Below are 17,963 nucleotides of genomic sequence, written 5' to 3'. Positions count from 1 at the left end.
TCCTCCTTAAATGAAATAAAACCATGGAGCATGAAGCAAAGATATAGGCTATTAGAAAATTCAAATGGAGGTGTAAGGGGTCACATGCACAAATATAGAATTTCCCCCAACAAATAATGAGATACTGTGCAGGCTTGGACTTGTGTGAAGCCTTCGACGAAAAACACTGCCTACTTCTAACCAAAGTACTAAGTCTAACAGAGAGCAAATGATGAAAACTTGAATCAAAAATATCTGCAAGAGCCCGGCCGGTGTTGTTCAGTGGTTGAACATGGACCTATGAACGAGGAGGTCACAGTTCCATTCCCAGTCAGGGCGCATGCCCAGTTGCAGTCTTCACTCCCAGTATGGGGTGTGCAGGAGGCAGCCAATCAATGATTCTATATATTACATATTAGGTTTTTAAATATTAGGATGTAGTTCCATTGCAACTATGAGATAAATGACACACTGGCTGGAATCAAGTCTGATTTCCCAATGACCAGAGCAGTCATAAATTCTTTTATCAACCAGAAACGATATTAAGTACATAGAGATCTTCTCTTACTTTAGGGACTTTAAGATCAGACAAGCGGATTATGCACTCACCATATTCTTTAAAAGTTCAGAGGCTTCCTTTACGTTGTTCTTTTTCAAATTGTCAAAGACCAAATCGAGGCCTATTTTAATCAGCTCTTCGAGTCTTTGAGCAGAGTGACTATTAATCCTGAAGAAAGTTTGTGCCTCTGGTATTTTGTTGTTTAAAATGGCATTGGCAATAACTTCCTAGGAAAAGGGCGGGGGGGGGGGGGGGAATCTGCCTTTTAAGTTCCATTTTATGATTATCAACATGACTTACACATTTATTGAGGACCCACCCACTACAGGACTTTTACTGAAAATCTACTACTACATTTGGGTCTTTGCATGGAGGATATAAAGTTGATTGAAACACAGACCCTGCTGTCCAGGAGCTTTTAGACTTGTGGAAGACACACAAATGAAGTGCTGATTATAGTTCTGTATAATAAAGGAGAGGATACAGGTGTCACCCAGGGTCCTAGAGAGAAGGGTTCAGAACAGGAGCATCTAAATAAAAGAGAACAAGAGTTCCAAAAAGAGGGAAAATTATGTGCAGAGATATAAAGGCAAGAAACAGCATCAAGTCTTCAGGGAACTCCAAATTACTCAATAAAACAGGGAGGGGGGGAAGCTGGGGAGAATAGCAGATAAGACTTGAAAGAAAAGCAGAGGTTCCATCATGAAGCACATTGTGTGTGAGAGATGGATTTTATCCTGAAACTCATGTGGAACACTGAAGGATCTTAAAAGGGTGAGATGGTATAATCACATATTAATACACATATGTGTGTGTGTGTGTGTGTGTATATATATATATATATATATTAGGAAGAATATTCAGGCAGTAATGTGGAGAATGGACTGAAAGGGATTTAAGCTCAAAATAGTAAGGCATTAGGTTACTGCAATAATATAAGTAAGAAGAAATCAAGCATAAATTGAAGGCCTAAATCCAAGAGAGAATAGAAAGGAAGTATTTTTAACCAGGGGCTTTTGAGTGTGGGTGTGTAAATCCCATTAAGTCATGTGCAAAATTGTGTGTATGTGCACAAGCATACATTAACATGTATGTTTTTGGAGGCAGAGTTCAAGTAGTTAAAGTAGACTATAACCTCCCTCGAAATTAAAAACCAGTATTTTGAGTAAAAAGAGCAGAGGACCATGGATTGAGCCTTGGAAGACATTAAAGGGGGGTGCAGAGTGGGGAAGAGAAGGTGAAACATGCAAAGCAGACTGGAAAAGAGAAGCCAAAAAAAGTAGAAAAAAATCAAGTAATTTTGGGTTACAGAATAAATGAGATACAGAAAATGCAGTTACACTAGGTACTTTACTTCCCTAGGTCTCCATCCCAAGAACAGCAATCCTTTGAACCTGGCAGCCTTTCAACCTTATCCCTTTCACTCCATATTGATACTAATCAGCTGGGATAAGTTAATTTGGCCTTTCTCCTTCCAATGCCAATACTCTCCATGTGGGTGGAGGGATTCTTTCAGTCCTAGTCTAGTACAGTTTGGTTGTGTTAACCCCTATTATAAAAAGAAAGGCAAGCAAATGAGCACAGAAAATTTAACTGGCAAAATACCTTAACTAGAATCTGAGATAGGACTCAAATCAAGTATGCTTCTGGGTGATAATGTCATAAAATAAAAGTTTCCTAAGACTGAATCACCAGCAGCAATTCAAATATCAGGCAGAATGCATAAGTTCAGCCCTGACCGGTTTGGCTCAGTGGATAGAGCATTGGCCTGCGGACGCAAGGGTCCCGGGTTCGATTCCGGTCAGGGGCATGTGCCTTGGTTGTGGACACATCCTCAGTGGGGGGTGTGCAGGAGGCAGCTGACTGATGTTTCTCTCTCATTGATGTTTCAAACTCTCTATTTCCTCTCTGTAAAAAAATCAATAAAATATATATTTTTTTTAAAAAAAGAATGCATAAGTCCAAATGTCAGGCCCTTGCCCAGCTGGTGTGGCTCAGTGTCAACCTATGAACCAGGAGGTCACAGTTCCATTCCCCTTCAGGTTGCAATCTTGATCCCCAGTAGGCGTGTGCAGGAGGCAGCCAATCAATGATTCTCTCTCATCATTGATGTTTCTATCTCTCTCTTTCCCTCTCTTCCTCTCTGAAATCAATAAAAATATATTTTAAAAAACCAAACCAAAGTCCAGCAGGCTAGAGCAGAGAGAGAAGTGTTTCTTTGGGGTGACAGGGAGTCTATAACTAATCCCAGCTAAAAGCTGTGCCTGCCTCCCCGATTCCACACTGGATCACCAGATTCCCCCCAATTCTCCCTACTTTTTACACAAATGCTCTTAGATGACATTTGTAAGAATGGGTGGGAGGGTCTTCTGGGGATAAGGGAGGGAAACAAGCCCCTTTGAGCATAGTCTTAATGGATGGATGGAGCGCACAGGACAGTTTGGGGACAGTTTACCACAGGAAATGTGCAGAATGGGAATGGGGAAGGATGAGTACCCTAAAGATACTATAGTAAAAAGGTCAGGTCTCTGCCCTAGCCGGTTTGGCTTAGTGGAGAGAGCATCGGCCCTCGGACTGAAGGTGCTGGGTTCGATTCCAGTCAAGGGCACATACCTCAGTTGCAGGCTTGATGCCAACCCTGGTTGGGGTGCCTGTGGGAGGCAACCAATCGATGTCTCTCTCACCTCAATGTTTCTCTCTCTCTCTGCCTCTCCCCCTCCCTTCCACTCTCTCTAAAAATCAATGGAGAAATATCCTCAGGTGAGGGTTAAAAACAAACAAACAGCTCTAGCTGGTTTGACTCAGTGGATAGAGCGTTGGCCTGTGAACTGAAGGGTCCCGGGTTCAATTCCAGTCAAGGGCACATGCCCAGGTTGCAGGCTTGATCCCCAGAAGGGGGTGTGCAGGAGACAGCCTATCAATGATTCTCTCTCATCACTGATGTTTCTATCTCTCTCTCCCTCTCCCTTTCTCTCTGGAATCAATAAGAATATATTTAAAAACAAACAAAACCCACAAAATAAGTAAGTAAATAAATAAATAATACATATAAAAAACAAAGTAAGACTTAATGGCCCTAGCCATTCAGGGAGTGTTGCTCATGGGTTTGGGGTTGGGTGTTTGCCACTGGAGCCAAGTAGGCAGATGTGGCACTAAGAGGGAGCCTATCTGTATTCTGAATTAAATAAACAAAGCTTGTAAACATAAATTTGAAGTTGTGCCCAGAGATTTCTAAATCTACAAAACCTAAAGCCCTTGCCAAAGTTTCTAAATCACAGTGTAGAGTCTAACTTCTGTTTCCTCTATTGTTTTCTAAGATCCTATGAATCTGGCAAATAAAAGAAGTGATAATTACTCATATTTACCTCTATGCTGAGTTTCTCCCATATAGTGCTCTCCTGTACTTTGGGGACATTTTCATTTACATCATATTCATCTACAGCATCTGTTAGCTTCCAAGGAAACTTTATCATGAAGGTCCTAAGTTCATTAATGTAGCTGGTCAAAATGTTCACTCCTTTCTGTAGATGTTCATCTAACTCTATGGAAAACACCAACATAACAATTTCATATACACATAAAAATTTGTGTGTGTATATAGAGAGAATATATCACTGTGATAAATTTTAGAAAGAATTTTAGAAAATGTCAAAATTCAAACTGTTTTTAAAATTTCAAACAAAAAAATCTGAGTTTTTTCCTATTTACAATTAGCTCTGTGATTTAATATAACCCTTCTCACAATGATTAGTCCTTTCTGCCAACTTTCCTAGTGTTAGAGCCCATATCATTCACTCAGTTACACACTGATTTTACCCAACTTTAATAAATGACACTCCATTGGCTTACATGCTCTTATATCTCTGTTCTAACACAGGAACAGGAGAATTGCACCCTTCTTCGCTGCTATTCTTACCTTCACTGTGAATAAAAAGCTCTTTTATTTGCTTGTTAAGGAAGGACAGTGTAAGATTAAGTAATTGTTCTGAAAAGTTTTTGCTTTGGGTTTCAGAATTACTTTCTCTAATTGCTGAGCAAAGTAAATCCAATGCTGGTGTCAGCTCTTCCACATCTGAGAAAGAATGAAAGAAATTAACATGGAGAACAGCAGGGTATTCCCAATAAAAATAACATATCAAAAAAATACCATGTTGCAATATTTTAAAACATAAAACTAGGACCGCCCAGCCAGTGTGGCTCAGTGGTTGAGCATCGACCTATGAACCAGGAGGTTACAGTTCAATTTCCAGTCAGGGCACATGCCCCGGTTGTGGGCTCAATCCCCAGTAAGGGTCATACAGGAGGCAGCTGATCAATGATTCTCATCATTGATGTTTCTATCTCTCTCTCCCTCTCCCTTCCTCTTGGAAATCAATAAAAATATATTTAAAAGAAAAACAAGGACTAATGTTTAATTCTCAAAAAAGCTCACAAAACTTTTACAAATTTTACTATCTGCAAATTTTAGTGATTCTACTTACTACTAGTCATTATTTACTGGTACTGCATACAATAACTATCATTTTGCCACCTACTGTATCTTAAGTTTTATAAATGCTATGTCATTTATTCCTTTCAACAACTTAAGTGTTATGGCTCCATTTCTATAGATGAGGAGACTAAGGTTCAGAGAGAATAAATAACTTGCCCAAGCTAATTTGGAAAGTAAGTAGCAGAGTCAAAATTTGAACTTAAGCCTGTCTGATTCCAAAACCATTACCTTAACATGCAGTTGAAAGCAAGAAATATGGGCCCCTGAATCTCCAATTTGTCAGCTGCAGGCCCTAATAAAGTGATTCCTATTTATCTCAGCATCAGCTCTAGGACTGTATCTGTGTGAGTGACAAGGATGGGAAACATGGATTTCCTCTGGGAGAGCAGATAAAGCTATTCCCACGCTCCTTATTTCCAGACTCATCCTCCTATCTTTTGGGGCAGAGCAATGCAGGTGACAGTGAATTGATGAGAAATCACGGACCACCAAAAAGCAGTAGTGTATAACAACCATATAATCACTGATGGTCCATGCCACTCATCTTCCTTAATCCCATGTGCCATGACTGCAAGGCTATCGTGGCAAGAATTATTACTGGCAACACAGCCACAACACAATTATTGGACTAATACAACATGATGGTATTTTTTATGTATTAATCCTGTAAACCAAAAGTATAAATAAATGTTACAGGCTGTTTGAACCCAAGGATGTTTCCTAAGCATGGACATTTTTTAAAAATACGTTTTTATTGATTTTAGAAAAGAAGGGAGGAGAGAGAAAGAGAAATATCGATGTGAGAAAGAAACATTGATAGGTTGCCTCCTGCACACCCGCTACTGGGGATCAAGTCCACAACACAGGCATGTGCCCTAATCAGAAACTAAACCAGTGTTATGTTGGTGCATGGGACAATACTCAACCAACTGAGACACATCAGCCAGGGCAGTATGAAAATTTTTGACAGGATCAAATGTCAAGGACTATTTGCCATGAACCAATATGCTCATGGAGGTTTATGACAGGACCAAATTTCAAGGACCTTTGGACTTGGACCAAATGTCTCTGTGGATATTTTGGACAGAAGCAAATGTTCGCTAATCCCATAAATAATTAGCATATCTGTTATTAACAAGAAAGATGTTAATGTCATCAAGTAAAAAAATTATCTATATATATAAAAGCCTAAGCAACCGAATGACTGAACAACCAGTTACTATGATGCACACTGACAGTAGGGGGCAGATGCTCAATGCAGAAGCTGCTCCCAGTGGTCAGTGTGCTCCCACAGCAGGAGCGCCAGACACTGGGCTCACGGCTAGTGGGTGCAGCTGCGGCAGCGTGAGCCTCTCCTGCCTCTGCAGCTGTGCTACCAAGCAGCGGCGGAGCCGGGATGAGCAGAGTGGTGCAGCGCACGGCCTAGGCTCCGGCTCCTCCCAGGCTGCCTGCGACTTCTCACACTACTACATCTCCCAAAGGTCCCAGACTGTGAGAGGGCGCAAGCTAGGCTAAGGGACCCCACCAGTGCATGAATCCATGCACCGGGCCTCTAGTAAGATTATAAACCTTATGTATGGGGGAAACATACTTTATTACCCTATGCCTCTGAGGATAGGATATGTATGGCTACCTGGCCCAAGAATAAAAGCTAGCTTTTCTGTTTATTAAAAAGGAAAGCCCAAATCTTGAAAAGTATTGGTAATACAGCAGATGAGTCAGGCTGAAAATTCTTATAACAAGTCCCAATCCATAACTCAGGCAGTTGTACTGTCACTGTACATCTCAGACAGCTCTCCACTGTCACTGCACATCCCAGACAGCTGCATGGTCACTGTACATCTCAGACAGCTGCACTGTCACTGTACATCCCAGACAGCTCTCCACTGTCACTGCACATCTCAGATAGCTGCATGGTCACTGTACATCCCAGACAGCTCTCCACTGTCACTGCACATCTCGGCCAGCTGTGCATTGTCACTATACATCCCAGACAGCTGCATGGTCACTATACATCTCAGCCAGCTCTGCACTGTCACTGTACATCTCAGACAGCTCTGCACTGTCACTGTACATCTCAGACAGCTCTGTACTGTCACTGTACATCCCAGACAGCTGCATGGTCACTATACATCTCAGCCAGCTCTGTACTGTCACTGTACATCTCAGACAGCTCTGCACTGTCACTGTACATCCCAGACAGCTCTCCACTGTCACTGCACATCTCAGATAGCTGCATGGTCACTGTACATCCCAGACAGCTCTCCACTGTCACTGCACATCTCGGCCAGCTGTGCATTGTCACTGTACATCCCAGACAGCTGCAAGGTCACTATACATCTCAGCCAGCTCTGCACTGTCACTGTACATCTCAGACAGCTCTGCACCGTCACTGTACATCTCAGACAGCTCTGTACTGTCACTGTACATCCCAGACAGCTGCATGGTCACTATACATCTCAGCCAGCTCTGTACTGTCACTGTACATCTCAGACAGCTCTGCACTGTCACTGTACATCTCAGCCAGCTCTGCATTGTCACTGTACATCCCAGACAGCTGCATGGTCACTATACATCTCAGCCAGCTCTGCACTGTCACTGTACATCTCAGACAGCTCTGCACTGTCACTGTACATCTCAGCCAGCTCTGCATTGTCACTGTACATCCCAGACAGCTGCATGGTCACTATACATCTCAGCCAGCTCTGCACTGTCACTGTACATCTCAGACAGCTCTGCACTGTCACTGTATATCCCAGACAGCTCTCCACTGTCACTGCACATCTCAGCCAGCTCTGCATTGTCACTGTACAGCCCAGACAGCTGCATGGTCACTATACATCTCAGCCAGCTTTGCACTGTCACTGTACATCTCAGACAGCTCTGCACTGTCACTGTACATCTCAGCCAGCTCTGCACTGTCACTGTACATCTCAGACAGCTCTGCACTGTCACTGTATATCTCAGACAGCTCTGCACTGTCACTGTACATCTCAGACAGCTCTGCACTGTCACTGTACATCTCAGCCAGCTCTGCACTGTCACTGTACATCTCAGACAGCTCTGCACTGTCACTGTACATCTCAGACAGCTCTGCACTGTCACTGTACATCTCAGACAGCTCTGCACTGTCACTGTACATCTCAGACAGCTCTGCACTGTCACTGTACATCTCAGACAGCTCTGCACTGTCACTGTACATCAGAGAGTTGCAAGGGCACACAATTTTGCAAATAAATTTTATTTATTTTGTATAAAAACCTCTTGAATTTGAAAGAGCATCCCTTCCTTGCATACTAAAAATATAAAACAAGCCGAAACCGGTTTGGCTCAGTGGATAGAGCGTCGGCCTGCGGACTGAAAGGTCCCAGGTTTGATTCCGGTCAAGGGCATGTACCTTGGTTGCGGGCACATCCCCAGTAGGAGGTGTGCAGGAGGCAGCTGATTGATGTTTCTCTCTCATCGATGTTTCTAGCTCTCTATCCCTCTCCTCTCTCTTCCTCTCTGTAAAATAACAATAAAATATATTTAAAAAAATTAAAAATTAAATAAATAAATAAATAAAAATATAAAACAAGTACAGGACATGAACAGTAAACACCCCACTTAGAATGAGAACATTTATATGTTCTCACAACTCAAGTTTCCACCAAGTAAATGAAATCTCATGACTGAGTTTTGGTAAATAAATAAGTCATCAGAAAATACAATGATAGAGAGAAACCAAGATGGCAGCATAGGTAAACACCTAAACTGATGCCTCGTATAACAATTTCAAAACTATAACTAAAAGACAAAACGGACATCATCCAGAACCACAGGAAGACTGGCTGAGTGGAAATTCTACATCTAGAAGGAAAGAGAAAAGCACACTGAGACTCAGAGGAGCTGCAGAAAGCAGAGGTACGGAGGCACACGTGCGGAGAGGGCTGGCAACTGAATACGCAGCTAGCTTTCTCAATCGGGAGGAAGACAAAAGCTCCCGAATGCTCTGAACTCCAGTTCCAGGCAAGACTCTGGGGACCCAGACTCATTCCGGGAGAAACTGGACTGTCAGGAAAGAGAAAAGCACACTGAGACTCAGAGGAACTGCGGAAGGCAGAGGTACGGAGGCGCGCGCACGGAGAGGGCTGGCAACTGAGTATGCGGCTGGCTTTCTCAATCGGGAGGGAGACAAAAGCTCCAGACTGCTCTGAACTCCAGTTCCAGGCAAGACTCTGGGGACCCAGACTCATTTGGGGAGAAAATGGACTGTCTGGCAGCGGGAGAAACTCGAGGTCGGCTTTCTCTCAGAGGTGCTTGCAGCAATTACTGCGGGACACTGAGACCCAGGGTGGGCCTCTTAGGGCAGGGCTGACGGGAAGCCATTGCTGTCTGTTCTGCCCTGAGACTCCGCCCCATCCAAGCTGAGCACAGAGGCTTTTGCAAGTCCTGTCTCATAAGGGTGTCTCCAGCACAGAAGTTCTCCCAGCGTAGACACTGCTAATCCTCACAGCCAATTGGCCTGGAGGTCAATTCCTCCCAGTGATACCAACAACAATCAAGGCTTAACTACAAGACTGTGCATGCAGCCCACAAAGGGGTGCACCAAGAGTGTCCACCTCAGGTAACTGGGGAGGCTGAGCCACTGGGCCCTATAGGACACCTAGCACACAAAGTCACGCTATCAACTCAGGGAAGCAGCCAAAATGCGGAGACAAAGAAACGGGTCGCAAATGAAAGAAATGGAGGAAAGCAAATGACTGGATATAGAGTTCAAAACCGTGGTTATAAGGTTTTTCAAGAATTTTCTAGAAAAGGCCGATAAATTTAGTGAGACCCTCGAGAATATGAAAAAGGACCAACTAGAATTTAAGCATACACTGACTGAAATAAAGAATAATATACAGAGATCCAACAGTAGACTCGAGGATCCCAAGAATCAAGTCAAAGATTTGAAATACAAAGAAGCAAAAAACACCCAACCAGAAAAGCAAAAAGAAAAAGAATCCAAAAATATGAAGATAGTGTAAGGAGCCTCTGAGACAACTTCAAGCGTACCAACATCCGAATTATGGGGGTGCCAGAAGAAGAGAGAGAGAGAGATACTGAAAACCTATTTGAAGAAATAATGACTGAAAATTTCCCCCACCTGGTGAAAGAAATAGACTTACAAGTCCAGGAAGCACACAGAACCCCAAACAAAAGGAATCCAAAGAGGACCACACCATGACACATCATAATTAAAAGGCCAAGAGCAAAAGACAAAGAGAGAATATTAAAAGCAGCAAGAAAAAAAATGGTTAGTTACCTACAAGGGAGCACCCATACAATTGTCAGCTGATTTCTCAACAGAAATTATGCAGGCCAGACGGGAATGGCAAGAAATATTCTAAGTGATGAATAGCAAGAACCTACAACCAAGATTACTCTACCCAGCAAAGCTATCATTCAGAATTGAAGGGCAGATAAAGAGCTTCACAGATAAGAAAAAGCTAAAGGAGTTCATCACCGCCAAACCAGTATTATATGAAATGCTGAAAGGTATTCTTTAAGAAGAGGAAGAAGAAAAAAGTAAAGAGAAAAATTATGAACAACAAATACATATCTATCAACAAGTGAACCTAAAAATCAAGTGAATTGAAAATCTGATGAACAGAATAAACTGGTGAATATAATAGAATCAGGGGCATAGAAAGGGAATGGACTGACAATTCTCGGGGAGAAAGGGGTGTGGGGGGGTGCGGGAAGAGACTGGACAAAGGTCGTACACCTTGGATGAGGACAGTGGGCAGGGGTAAGGGCAGAGGGTGGGGTGGGAACTGGGTGGAGGGGAGCTATGGGGGGAAAAAGAGGAACAATTGTAATAATCTGAACAATAAAGATTTATTAAATAAATAAAAAAGAAAGAAAATACAATGATAATTTGAAAGTGATTAAAAAGATAAACTGAGCCCTGGCCAGTGTGTTCAGTGGTCAAAGCATCAGCTGGTACACTGAAGGGTCATAGATTTGATTCCTGGTTAAGGGCACACACCTGGGTTGCAAGTTCAATCCCTAGTCCCAGTTAGGGCACCTGCAGGAGGCAACCAATCGATGTGTCTCTCTCACATCGATGTGTCTTTCTCTCTCCCTCCTCCCCACTTTTATTCTCTCTAAAAAATATCAATGAAAAAAATATCCTTGGGTAAAGATTAACAACAACAAAAAGATAAAATACGCCAAAACCGGTTTGGCTCAGTGGAAGAGCGTCAGCCTGTGGACTGAAAGGTCCCAGGTTCGATTCCAGTCAAGGGCATGTAACTTGGTTGCGGGCACATCCCCAGTAGGAGGTGTGCAAGAGGCAGCTTGATCGATGTTTCTCTCTCATCGATGTTTCTGACTATCTATCACTCTTCCTTCCTCTCTGTAAAAAATCAATAAAATATATATTAAAAAAAAAAAGATAAAATACTAAACACAAATGTAGACATCTTTCTTTTACTTACTTCTTAAATATAATTGTGATGGAAAGTGATCAAACTGATCAGGTACAGAAGATTTTGGGGATGGATTAAAAAGATTTTCCTTGCTCTTCAAAAAGAATTCTACTGTGTCCAGTTGACGATTTTCTATTCCGGCCTGAAATGGGAGAAAAATCAGAAAACAATTACAATAGGAAAAAAAGTCAGGAAACAAATATTTTTAAACTTCAGAACTTAAATGTGCTGAGACTGAAGACACAAACCTATCTTTGTCTTGCTCCAGGAGCACTTGGGTTCTAGTGAGGATTCTGACAATGACTAATTCCGCAATCTGGGGCAAGTGTCTGTAACCTTTCTGAACATTGGTTTCTGCTTCAGCAGAAACAGAAGGTTAGATGAAAACACCTTTTCAGCTCTACTGTTCTGTAATTCTAAAACAATTCAATGCTAGGTACTTGTGGATCACCCTTACAATTATGTTATAGTCTATTTAAATTAACATGTTAAAGCAGTGTGATATAAAGTTAATTGAAAAGCAGGCTAAAAAAAGACTACCATTTCTGACTAGGTATCTTGAGGAACCACTCCAAAGAGAATATTTAGAAATTACAGATGTAAAAAAATGTTTGTGTGTGAATCTTTAAATGTTCAGTTGAACAAGAAAGAAAGTGAGAAAAATTCTCATGGGATAAAAGAAAATTTTCTTTTCCCCCTATTACTCAAACTTTCTACAATGATTATTTTGCTATATAAAATAAATTTTTCAACATATGGTCTGGAACTTGAAAAAGAATTAAGTTGGATTCTTCCTTTAAGTTTGATTTCTTCCTTATACCATATACAAAAATTAATCAAAATGCATATAGACCTAAAATGTAAGAACTAAAACTATAAAACTCATAAGAGTAAATCTCAGATTAGGCAATGGTTTCTTAGATATAACACCAAAAGTACAAGTGACCAAAAAAAATTTTTTTGACCATCAAAATTAAATAAAAACTTGTGTTTCAAAAAACACCATCGAGAAGATAATAAGACAATACACAGAATGGGAGAAAATATTTACAAATCTTCTATCTCATAAAGGTCTAGAATCCAGGATATATAAAGAACTCTTAGAGCCCTAGCCTGTGTTGCTCAGTGGCTAGAGCATCGGCCTGTGGACTGATGGCCTGTGGAAACAACTCAAATATCTATCAACTGATGAATGGACAAACAAATGTGATATATTCGTATAATGAAGCATTATTCAGCCATAAAAAAGAATGGAGTACTGAAACATAAAACCTCATGGATGAACCCTGAAAACATGCTAAGTGAAAAAATCCACTTATATGAAACGTCCAGAAAAAGCAAATCTAAAGACAGAAAGTAGGCTCATGTTTGGGACACAGGATCCTCAAGGAATAAGAAGTGACTGCTAATAGGCACAGAGTTTCTTTTTGGGGTAATGAATATGTTATGGCTGCACAACTCTGAATATATTAAAAACCAATGAATTGTAGATGGATGAATTTTATGGTATTTAAATTATACCTCAATAAAGCTGTCATTAAAAAAAATAAACTGGCCGAAACCGGTTTGGCTCAGTGGATAGAGCGTTGGCCTGCGGACTGAAGGGTCCCGGGTTCGATTCCGGTCAAGGGCATGTACCTTGGTTGCGGGCACATCCCCAGTGGGAGGTGTGCAGGAGGCAGCTGATCGATGTTTCTCTCTCATCGATGTTTCTAGCTCTCTATCCCTCTCCCTTCCTCTCTGTAAAATATCAATAAAATATATTAAAAAATAAATAAATAAATAAACTGGCACAGAACATTAACTTTTACTTTTTATCCTTTCAGGGCCTGTGTGGTATAGCAGAAAGTGCCCTGACTTTTATTCTAGCTCCTGTCTTTATTAGTATGGCTATGGGCCACTCACTCAACCATTCTGAGCCTTAGGATTTTCATTCATAAAATGAAATGAATGAAAACTACTCAACCCATCTCATGTGGTTAATTTTAGGACAAAATTAGATAGTACATATAAAAAGAGTGTTTGTGAACTAAAATCTACACTAATAAAACAGAAATATGCAAATTGACCATCACTTTGCGACACCCACCAGCCAATCAGGGGTGAGTATGCAAATTAACCCAACAAAGGTGGAAGCGACTCCCCCCCAGCCGCTCCGGGCCTCTGGGCAGCACACATGCAGGTGCAGTGCGGCCGGGCAGGTCTGAACACCTGCTGTGAGGGGAGGGTGGGGGCAGGGGCGGAGGGAACTACAGGAGTGGCACTCCAGATGGAGTGAAGACTGAAGGCTCCAGCTGGAGTGAAGATGGAAGGCAGTGGCCTGAGCAAAGGCCTGGGTCCCAGGTGTAGGAGGAAAACCGGTGCCGGCAGCCAAGGGAAGAAAGGCCTATTGCACGAATCTTTGTGCAATGGGCCTCTAGTATGCTACAAAAATTCAGGTGATGTTTCTATAGCTGGATTGTAATAGGACTACCAGGTAGGAATAAAAGATTATGCCTATTCAGCTTTCCATAGCTTGCTTCCACTTTGTTTAGTCTCATTAGCTTATTGTTGCTTCTATTTCTTGTACCTTTTGTTTCCTTAAGTAGTGTTTATTATAATCTTACTAGAGGCCCATTGCAGTAAGATTCCTGCAAGAACAGGGCTTCCAGCGGGCTTCTCTCTCGCCACCGCCACTCCTCCCGCCCCCTGGGCTTTCCCTTCCCTCCCGCCGCCTCTGACCTCCACTCCGCGCTTTCCCTCCCACCGTCAGCTGCTGCCCCGTGCTTTCCCTCCCGCCACCGCCCTGCACTTTTCCTCACGCCGCCGCCCCCCACCCCTCCCTGCGCTTTCCCTCCCGCAGCCGCCGCTCACTTTCCACTTTCCCTTCCTCTTCCTTCTATGCTGTCTTCAGTCTTCACTCCGTTTGCATATGCAAATTAACCGCCATCTTTCATTGGGTTAATTTGCATACTCGCTCTGATTGGCTGGTGGGCATAGTGGAGTGATGGTTAATTTGCATGTTTCTCTTTTATTAGTGTAGATATCTTTTAAAGCCAAAAACTGTACACTACTAAGCAGAATTAGGGTAATGAAATAATCAGAACTAAGCAAATAGATGGATAAAGACTATAGTTTTTTGTTTGTTTGTTTTTTGCTCCTAGGTTAAGTGAATTCTCCCAAATCTTCAGTCATATAAGAGTAAATGACAGAATATAAAGTACTACAGACATTTAATTGTTACCTCTAGTGCATGTATGGGGATTGAGCACCTGCCCCAATCATTGAGATGGCAGAGAGTGTCCACAGTGCTGGCACTTCCATGGATCATTAGTCTATTTAAAAACTCCTCTTGGGTCAAACCAAACAAAATCAGAGAGAGTCCATTTTCTACATGAAAAATAAAAGTTAGCTTTAATAAATTAGTAGGACTTAGGCTTTAGGATTATGGCAAGAATTAATTTCTAATTATCCAACACTTCAGAACTAATTATAAATATATTTATTGGACACAAGGTGCTATTATGATTTTAATTAATTCATCATGATTTTTCAATGTTGTTAAAGTGTTCTATTTTTAAAACACTGACCAAAAGGCAAATTCTAGTAAGAACAATGCCATCTATAAAATAGCACTAAATTTCACTTTTTTACTTTGTATTATCTTGCACAATCAATACCTGGAATCCTTAACTATTTAAAGAGATGTCACATTTCTGGTTTACTAAATAAAACAATAGCATGCTCTTGACACACAGAAATATATGATTACCAAAAGTGGGGTACTGAAGACACACATGGTTAGTTCAATCATAATAGTCAACATTTTTGTAGGAGATTATGGCATAAGTGCTGAATGAATGTGTGTCTGAAATATCAAACTCAAATGCCTACAGGGGCCAAGCAGGTGGTGAGAGATGTGCAAAAGAAAGCTAACCAGAAAGAAAATGGCTTATCTAAGAGCTGAAACTCAGCTACAAGCTATAAATTACTCTGCAGTAATGCAGGTCCAGTGTTGCCAGATCTTATAAATTGTCAGGAACAGCTGAAAATCCAGATTTTGTGTGAAATCCTCTAATTTTACATGTTTATAATAAATAAAATCTTTCTAACAAGTGTAGACAGTACAAGCCAACAAAATAAATCTGCAGTTCATACATGATCCAGGAGCAGACAGCTTGCAACCTGTGCATGTATGAACCTGTCAAGTGAAGACTCCCCAGATAAAAACAAACCTTCATTACTCTTAGACTTTTTCTTAGTATCTTAGCATTTAGCTGAGCAGAAATCATATAGAAAACCTTTCCAAGAGTAACACCAAATTTCCACTGTGAAAGATTAACACTTAGAGAATAGAGGAGGCACTAAAACCACCAGGGCAGCAGAAGTAAAATACATTAAAAGAAAACACATCTTCTAAGCAATAGACAACCTGATACAAGACATTCTCACCTGTCAAAACAAGGCACAGTTGCTGGTCTCCACTATTATCTATAGGAATACACCTTTTGCCAAGGGAAAAGCACTGTATGCCCTCGACCTCCAAATCCCAAAGGATAATGGTACAGCCCATCTTTCCTACTGTCCAAGCAAACAGGGCAGTGAATCCTGTCACAGACAAACAGCTAAGCTCGATGGGTTCCTCTTGTTCACTGATGTGCATTATTTTCCATGCTCTTCCTGGATCACTGGTCTTGGCATGACCTTTCTGTGGAAAACTATACTGACTGTGCATTATGTCCTGTGGAATGAAGGCCCAACCTGGCACACTGGTACAATGGTTATTAGATTCAGGGTACTCCAAATGCAAAATATCCTGGAACCATGGAGCACAGTGGGAAACCTCCATTGTGGAGCTCTTTATTGTTTCATTCAATGATAATAGCTGGGCTTTCCAAGACCTGGAAAACAGGGTAGAACTCACACCTGTTACAAATGAAAAGCACTAATTAAGTAACACACTGAACAAGGAATAAAGTGCACTTTTTTAAAAAAGTGTCTATTTCTGACAAAAATGAAAATAATAAAGTAAATCCAAAAAGGATTTCTGTACCTATCAACTTGGAAGGAAAACTTGGTCAGTTTCATGTTGTAGTCAGAATTCACAGGATCATCTTCGTCTATCCCCTTAGCACCTTCAATAGGAATATCTTCTGGAAATTTTTCACAAAATAGGTGTCCTGGGTGTTGCCTACATTTTAAAATAATAGGCACAGTAAAAAATGATGATCAAACCCAAATCTGTTACTACTGCTCCAGCTAAAAATTGGGGGGGGGGGGGGGGTGAGGGAGGGTATCACAGAGAAGGGACACTGTAGACAGTAAGTTTCCCTAAGTTTCCCTTCTTATCTCCATTACTTAAAGCAGAATCATAGTCAGCCTTAAGAGTTTACCCTGTTGTAACTATGTATGGTGATGGATGGATGGATGGATGGAAGGAAGGATGGATGGATGGATAGATAGATAGATAGATAGATAGATAGATAGATAGATAGTCATTATGCAGTACACCTGAAACTAATACGATGTTATATGTCAATTTTATCTGAATTTTAAAAAAGATTATCATCCTTAAGGGCAGTTAGCTTTACAAAGATATAGGAGCATTTACTGTCTACTATATTGCAGATGAGATAAAAACTTTACATAAATTATCTTATCCAAGCCTTTCAACAACCCTAAGAAATAAAAATGCTCCCATTTTATAGATACAGAAAATAAGGCTCAGAGGAACAGTGGAGCTGGATTTGAACCAGGTCAGTGTGACTATAAAGGCTTTTAAGCATTCCCTTTATCGACACCACAAAAATTCAGGCCAAGACAGGGGAGAGGCATAAAAACTAGGAAGACAAAGCAGGAGTGAGGGAGAGTACGCGCAGAGAGAGGGCTGTCATGTTTGAGAAACACAAAGAAGGCTAGGGTGGCTAAAGCCTAGTGAATGAGAAGCAATGTGGTGTGAGATGAAATTAGAGAGGTTGGCAGGACAGATGGTGCAGAGCATTATGGGTTATTAAGGACTTTTAGTTTTTAGCTTGGGGAGGGGAAAAGGAAGCTAAATAAGGGCTTTAAGCAGAGGAGTGATATGGTCAGATGCAGAAGAGTAGCTGGGTTGAAAAAGGGACGCATTTAAACCCCAGGCACTTGGTTAAATTATTAACTATTAATCCTTTCAACAATTTGAAGGTATTATATAGACATGGATTTGTCAAGGAGATGATGAAAATAAGTTATAGAAGGAAGGGTGATAGTGAAAAAAAGATGATACATGGAGAAGGTATATACCCTGTCCCCAGATGTTAATACCTGGCTTTACCTTTATAAGATTTTAACAACATCACTGATTGCTCTATAGAGGATGGATCTGAGGGGGTAAGAACAGACACGAGGAGACCAATCACAAGGCTCTTAAGCTAGTTCAGGTAAGTGATGATAGTGGCATGACCACAGAGAAGTTAAGTGAACAGATTTAAGAAACATTTATAACAATAGAATGGCT

The 17,963-nt window shown here is 41.2% G+C and overlaps 1 protein-coding gene across 3 annotated transcripts in view; it reads right to left on the bottom strand.

Moving 5' to 3' along the window:
- Window positions 1-17,963, bottom strand: part of SPG11 (SPG11 vesicle trafficking associated, spatacsin) — a 95,952-nt gene that overhangs the window by 65,914 nt on the left and 12,075 nt on the right. For all 3 annotated transcript variants that reach the window (XR_013960417.1, XR_013960418.1, XM_080664726.1), the window contains exons 5-11: window positions 16,521-16,658; window positions 15,920-16,368; window positions 14,712-14,857; window positions 11,498-11,630; window positions 4,455-4,610; window positions 3,904-4,079; window positions 589-765 (exon numbers count right to left, since the gene is read on the bottom strand). Coding sequence is in view for 1 of the 3 variants with exons in the window: in XM_080664726.1 (XP_080520852.1) it covers window positions 589-765; window positions 3,904-4,079; window positions 4,455-4,610; window positions 11,498-11,630; window positions 14,712-14,857; window positions 15,920-16,368; window positions 16,521-16,658 (1,375 nt within the window). In the remaining 2 variants the exon portion in view is untranslated. The remainder of the gene's footprint in view (window positions 1-588; window positions 766-3,903; window positions 4,080-4,454; window positions 4,611-11,497; window positions 11,631-14,711; window positions 14,858-15,919; window positions 16,369-16,520; window positions 16,659-17,963) is intronic.

This window comes from Plecotus auritus, assembly GCF_963455305.1.
Source record: "Plecotus auritus genome assembly, chromosome: 1".
Taxonomy (NCBI): domain Eukaryota; kingdom Metazoa; phylum Chordata; class Mammalia; order Chiroptera; family Vespertilionidae; genus Plecotus; species Plecotus auritus.
The sequence above is the reverse complement of the archived record's forward strand: the minus strand, read 5'-3'. Positions and strand labels throughout refer to the sequence as shown.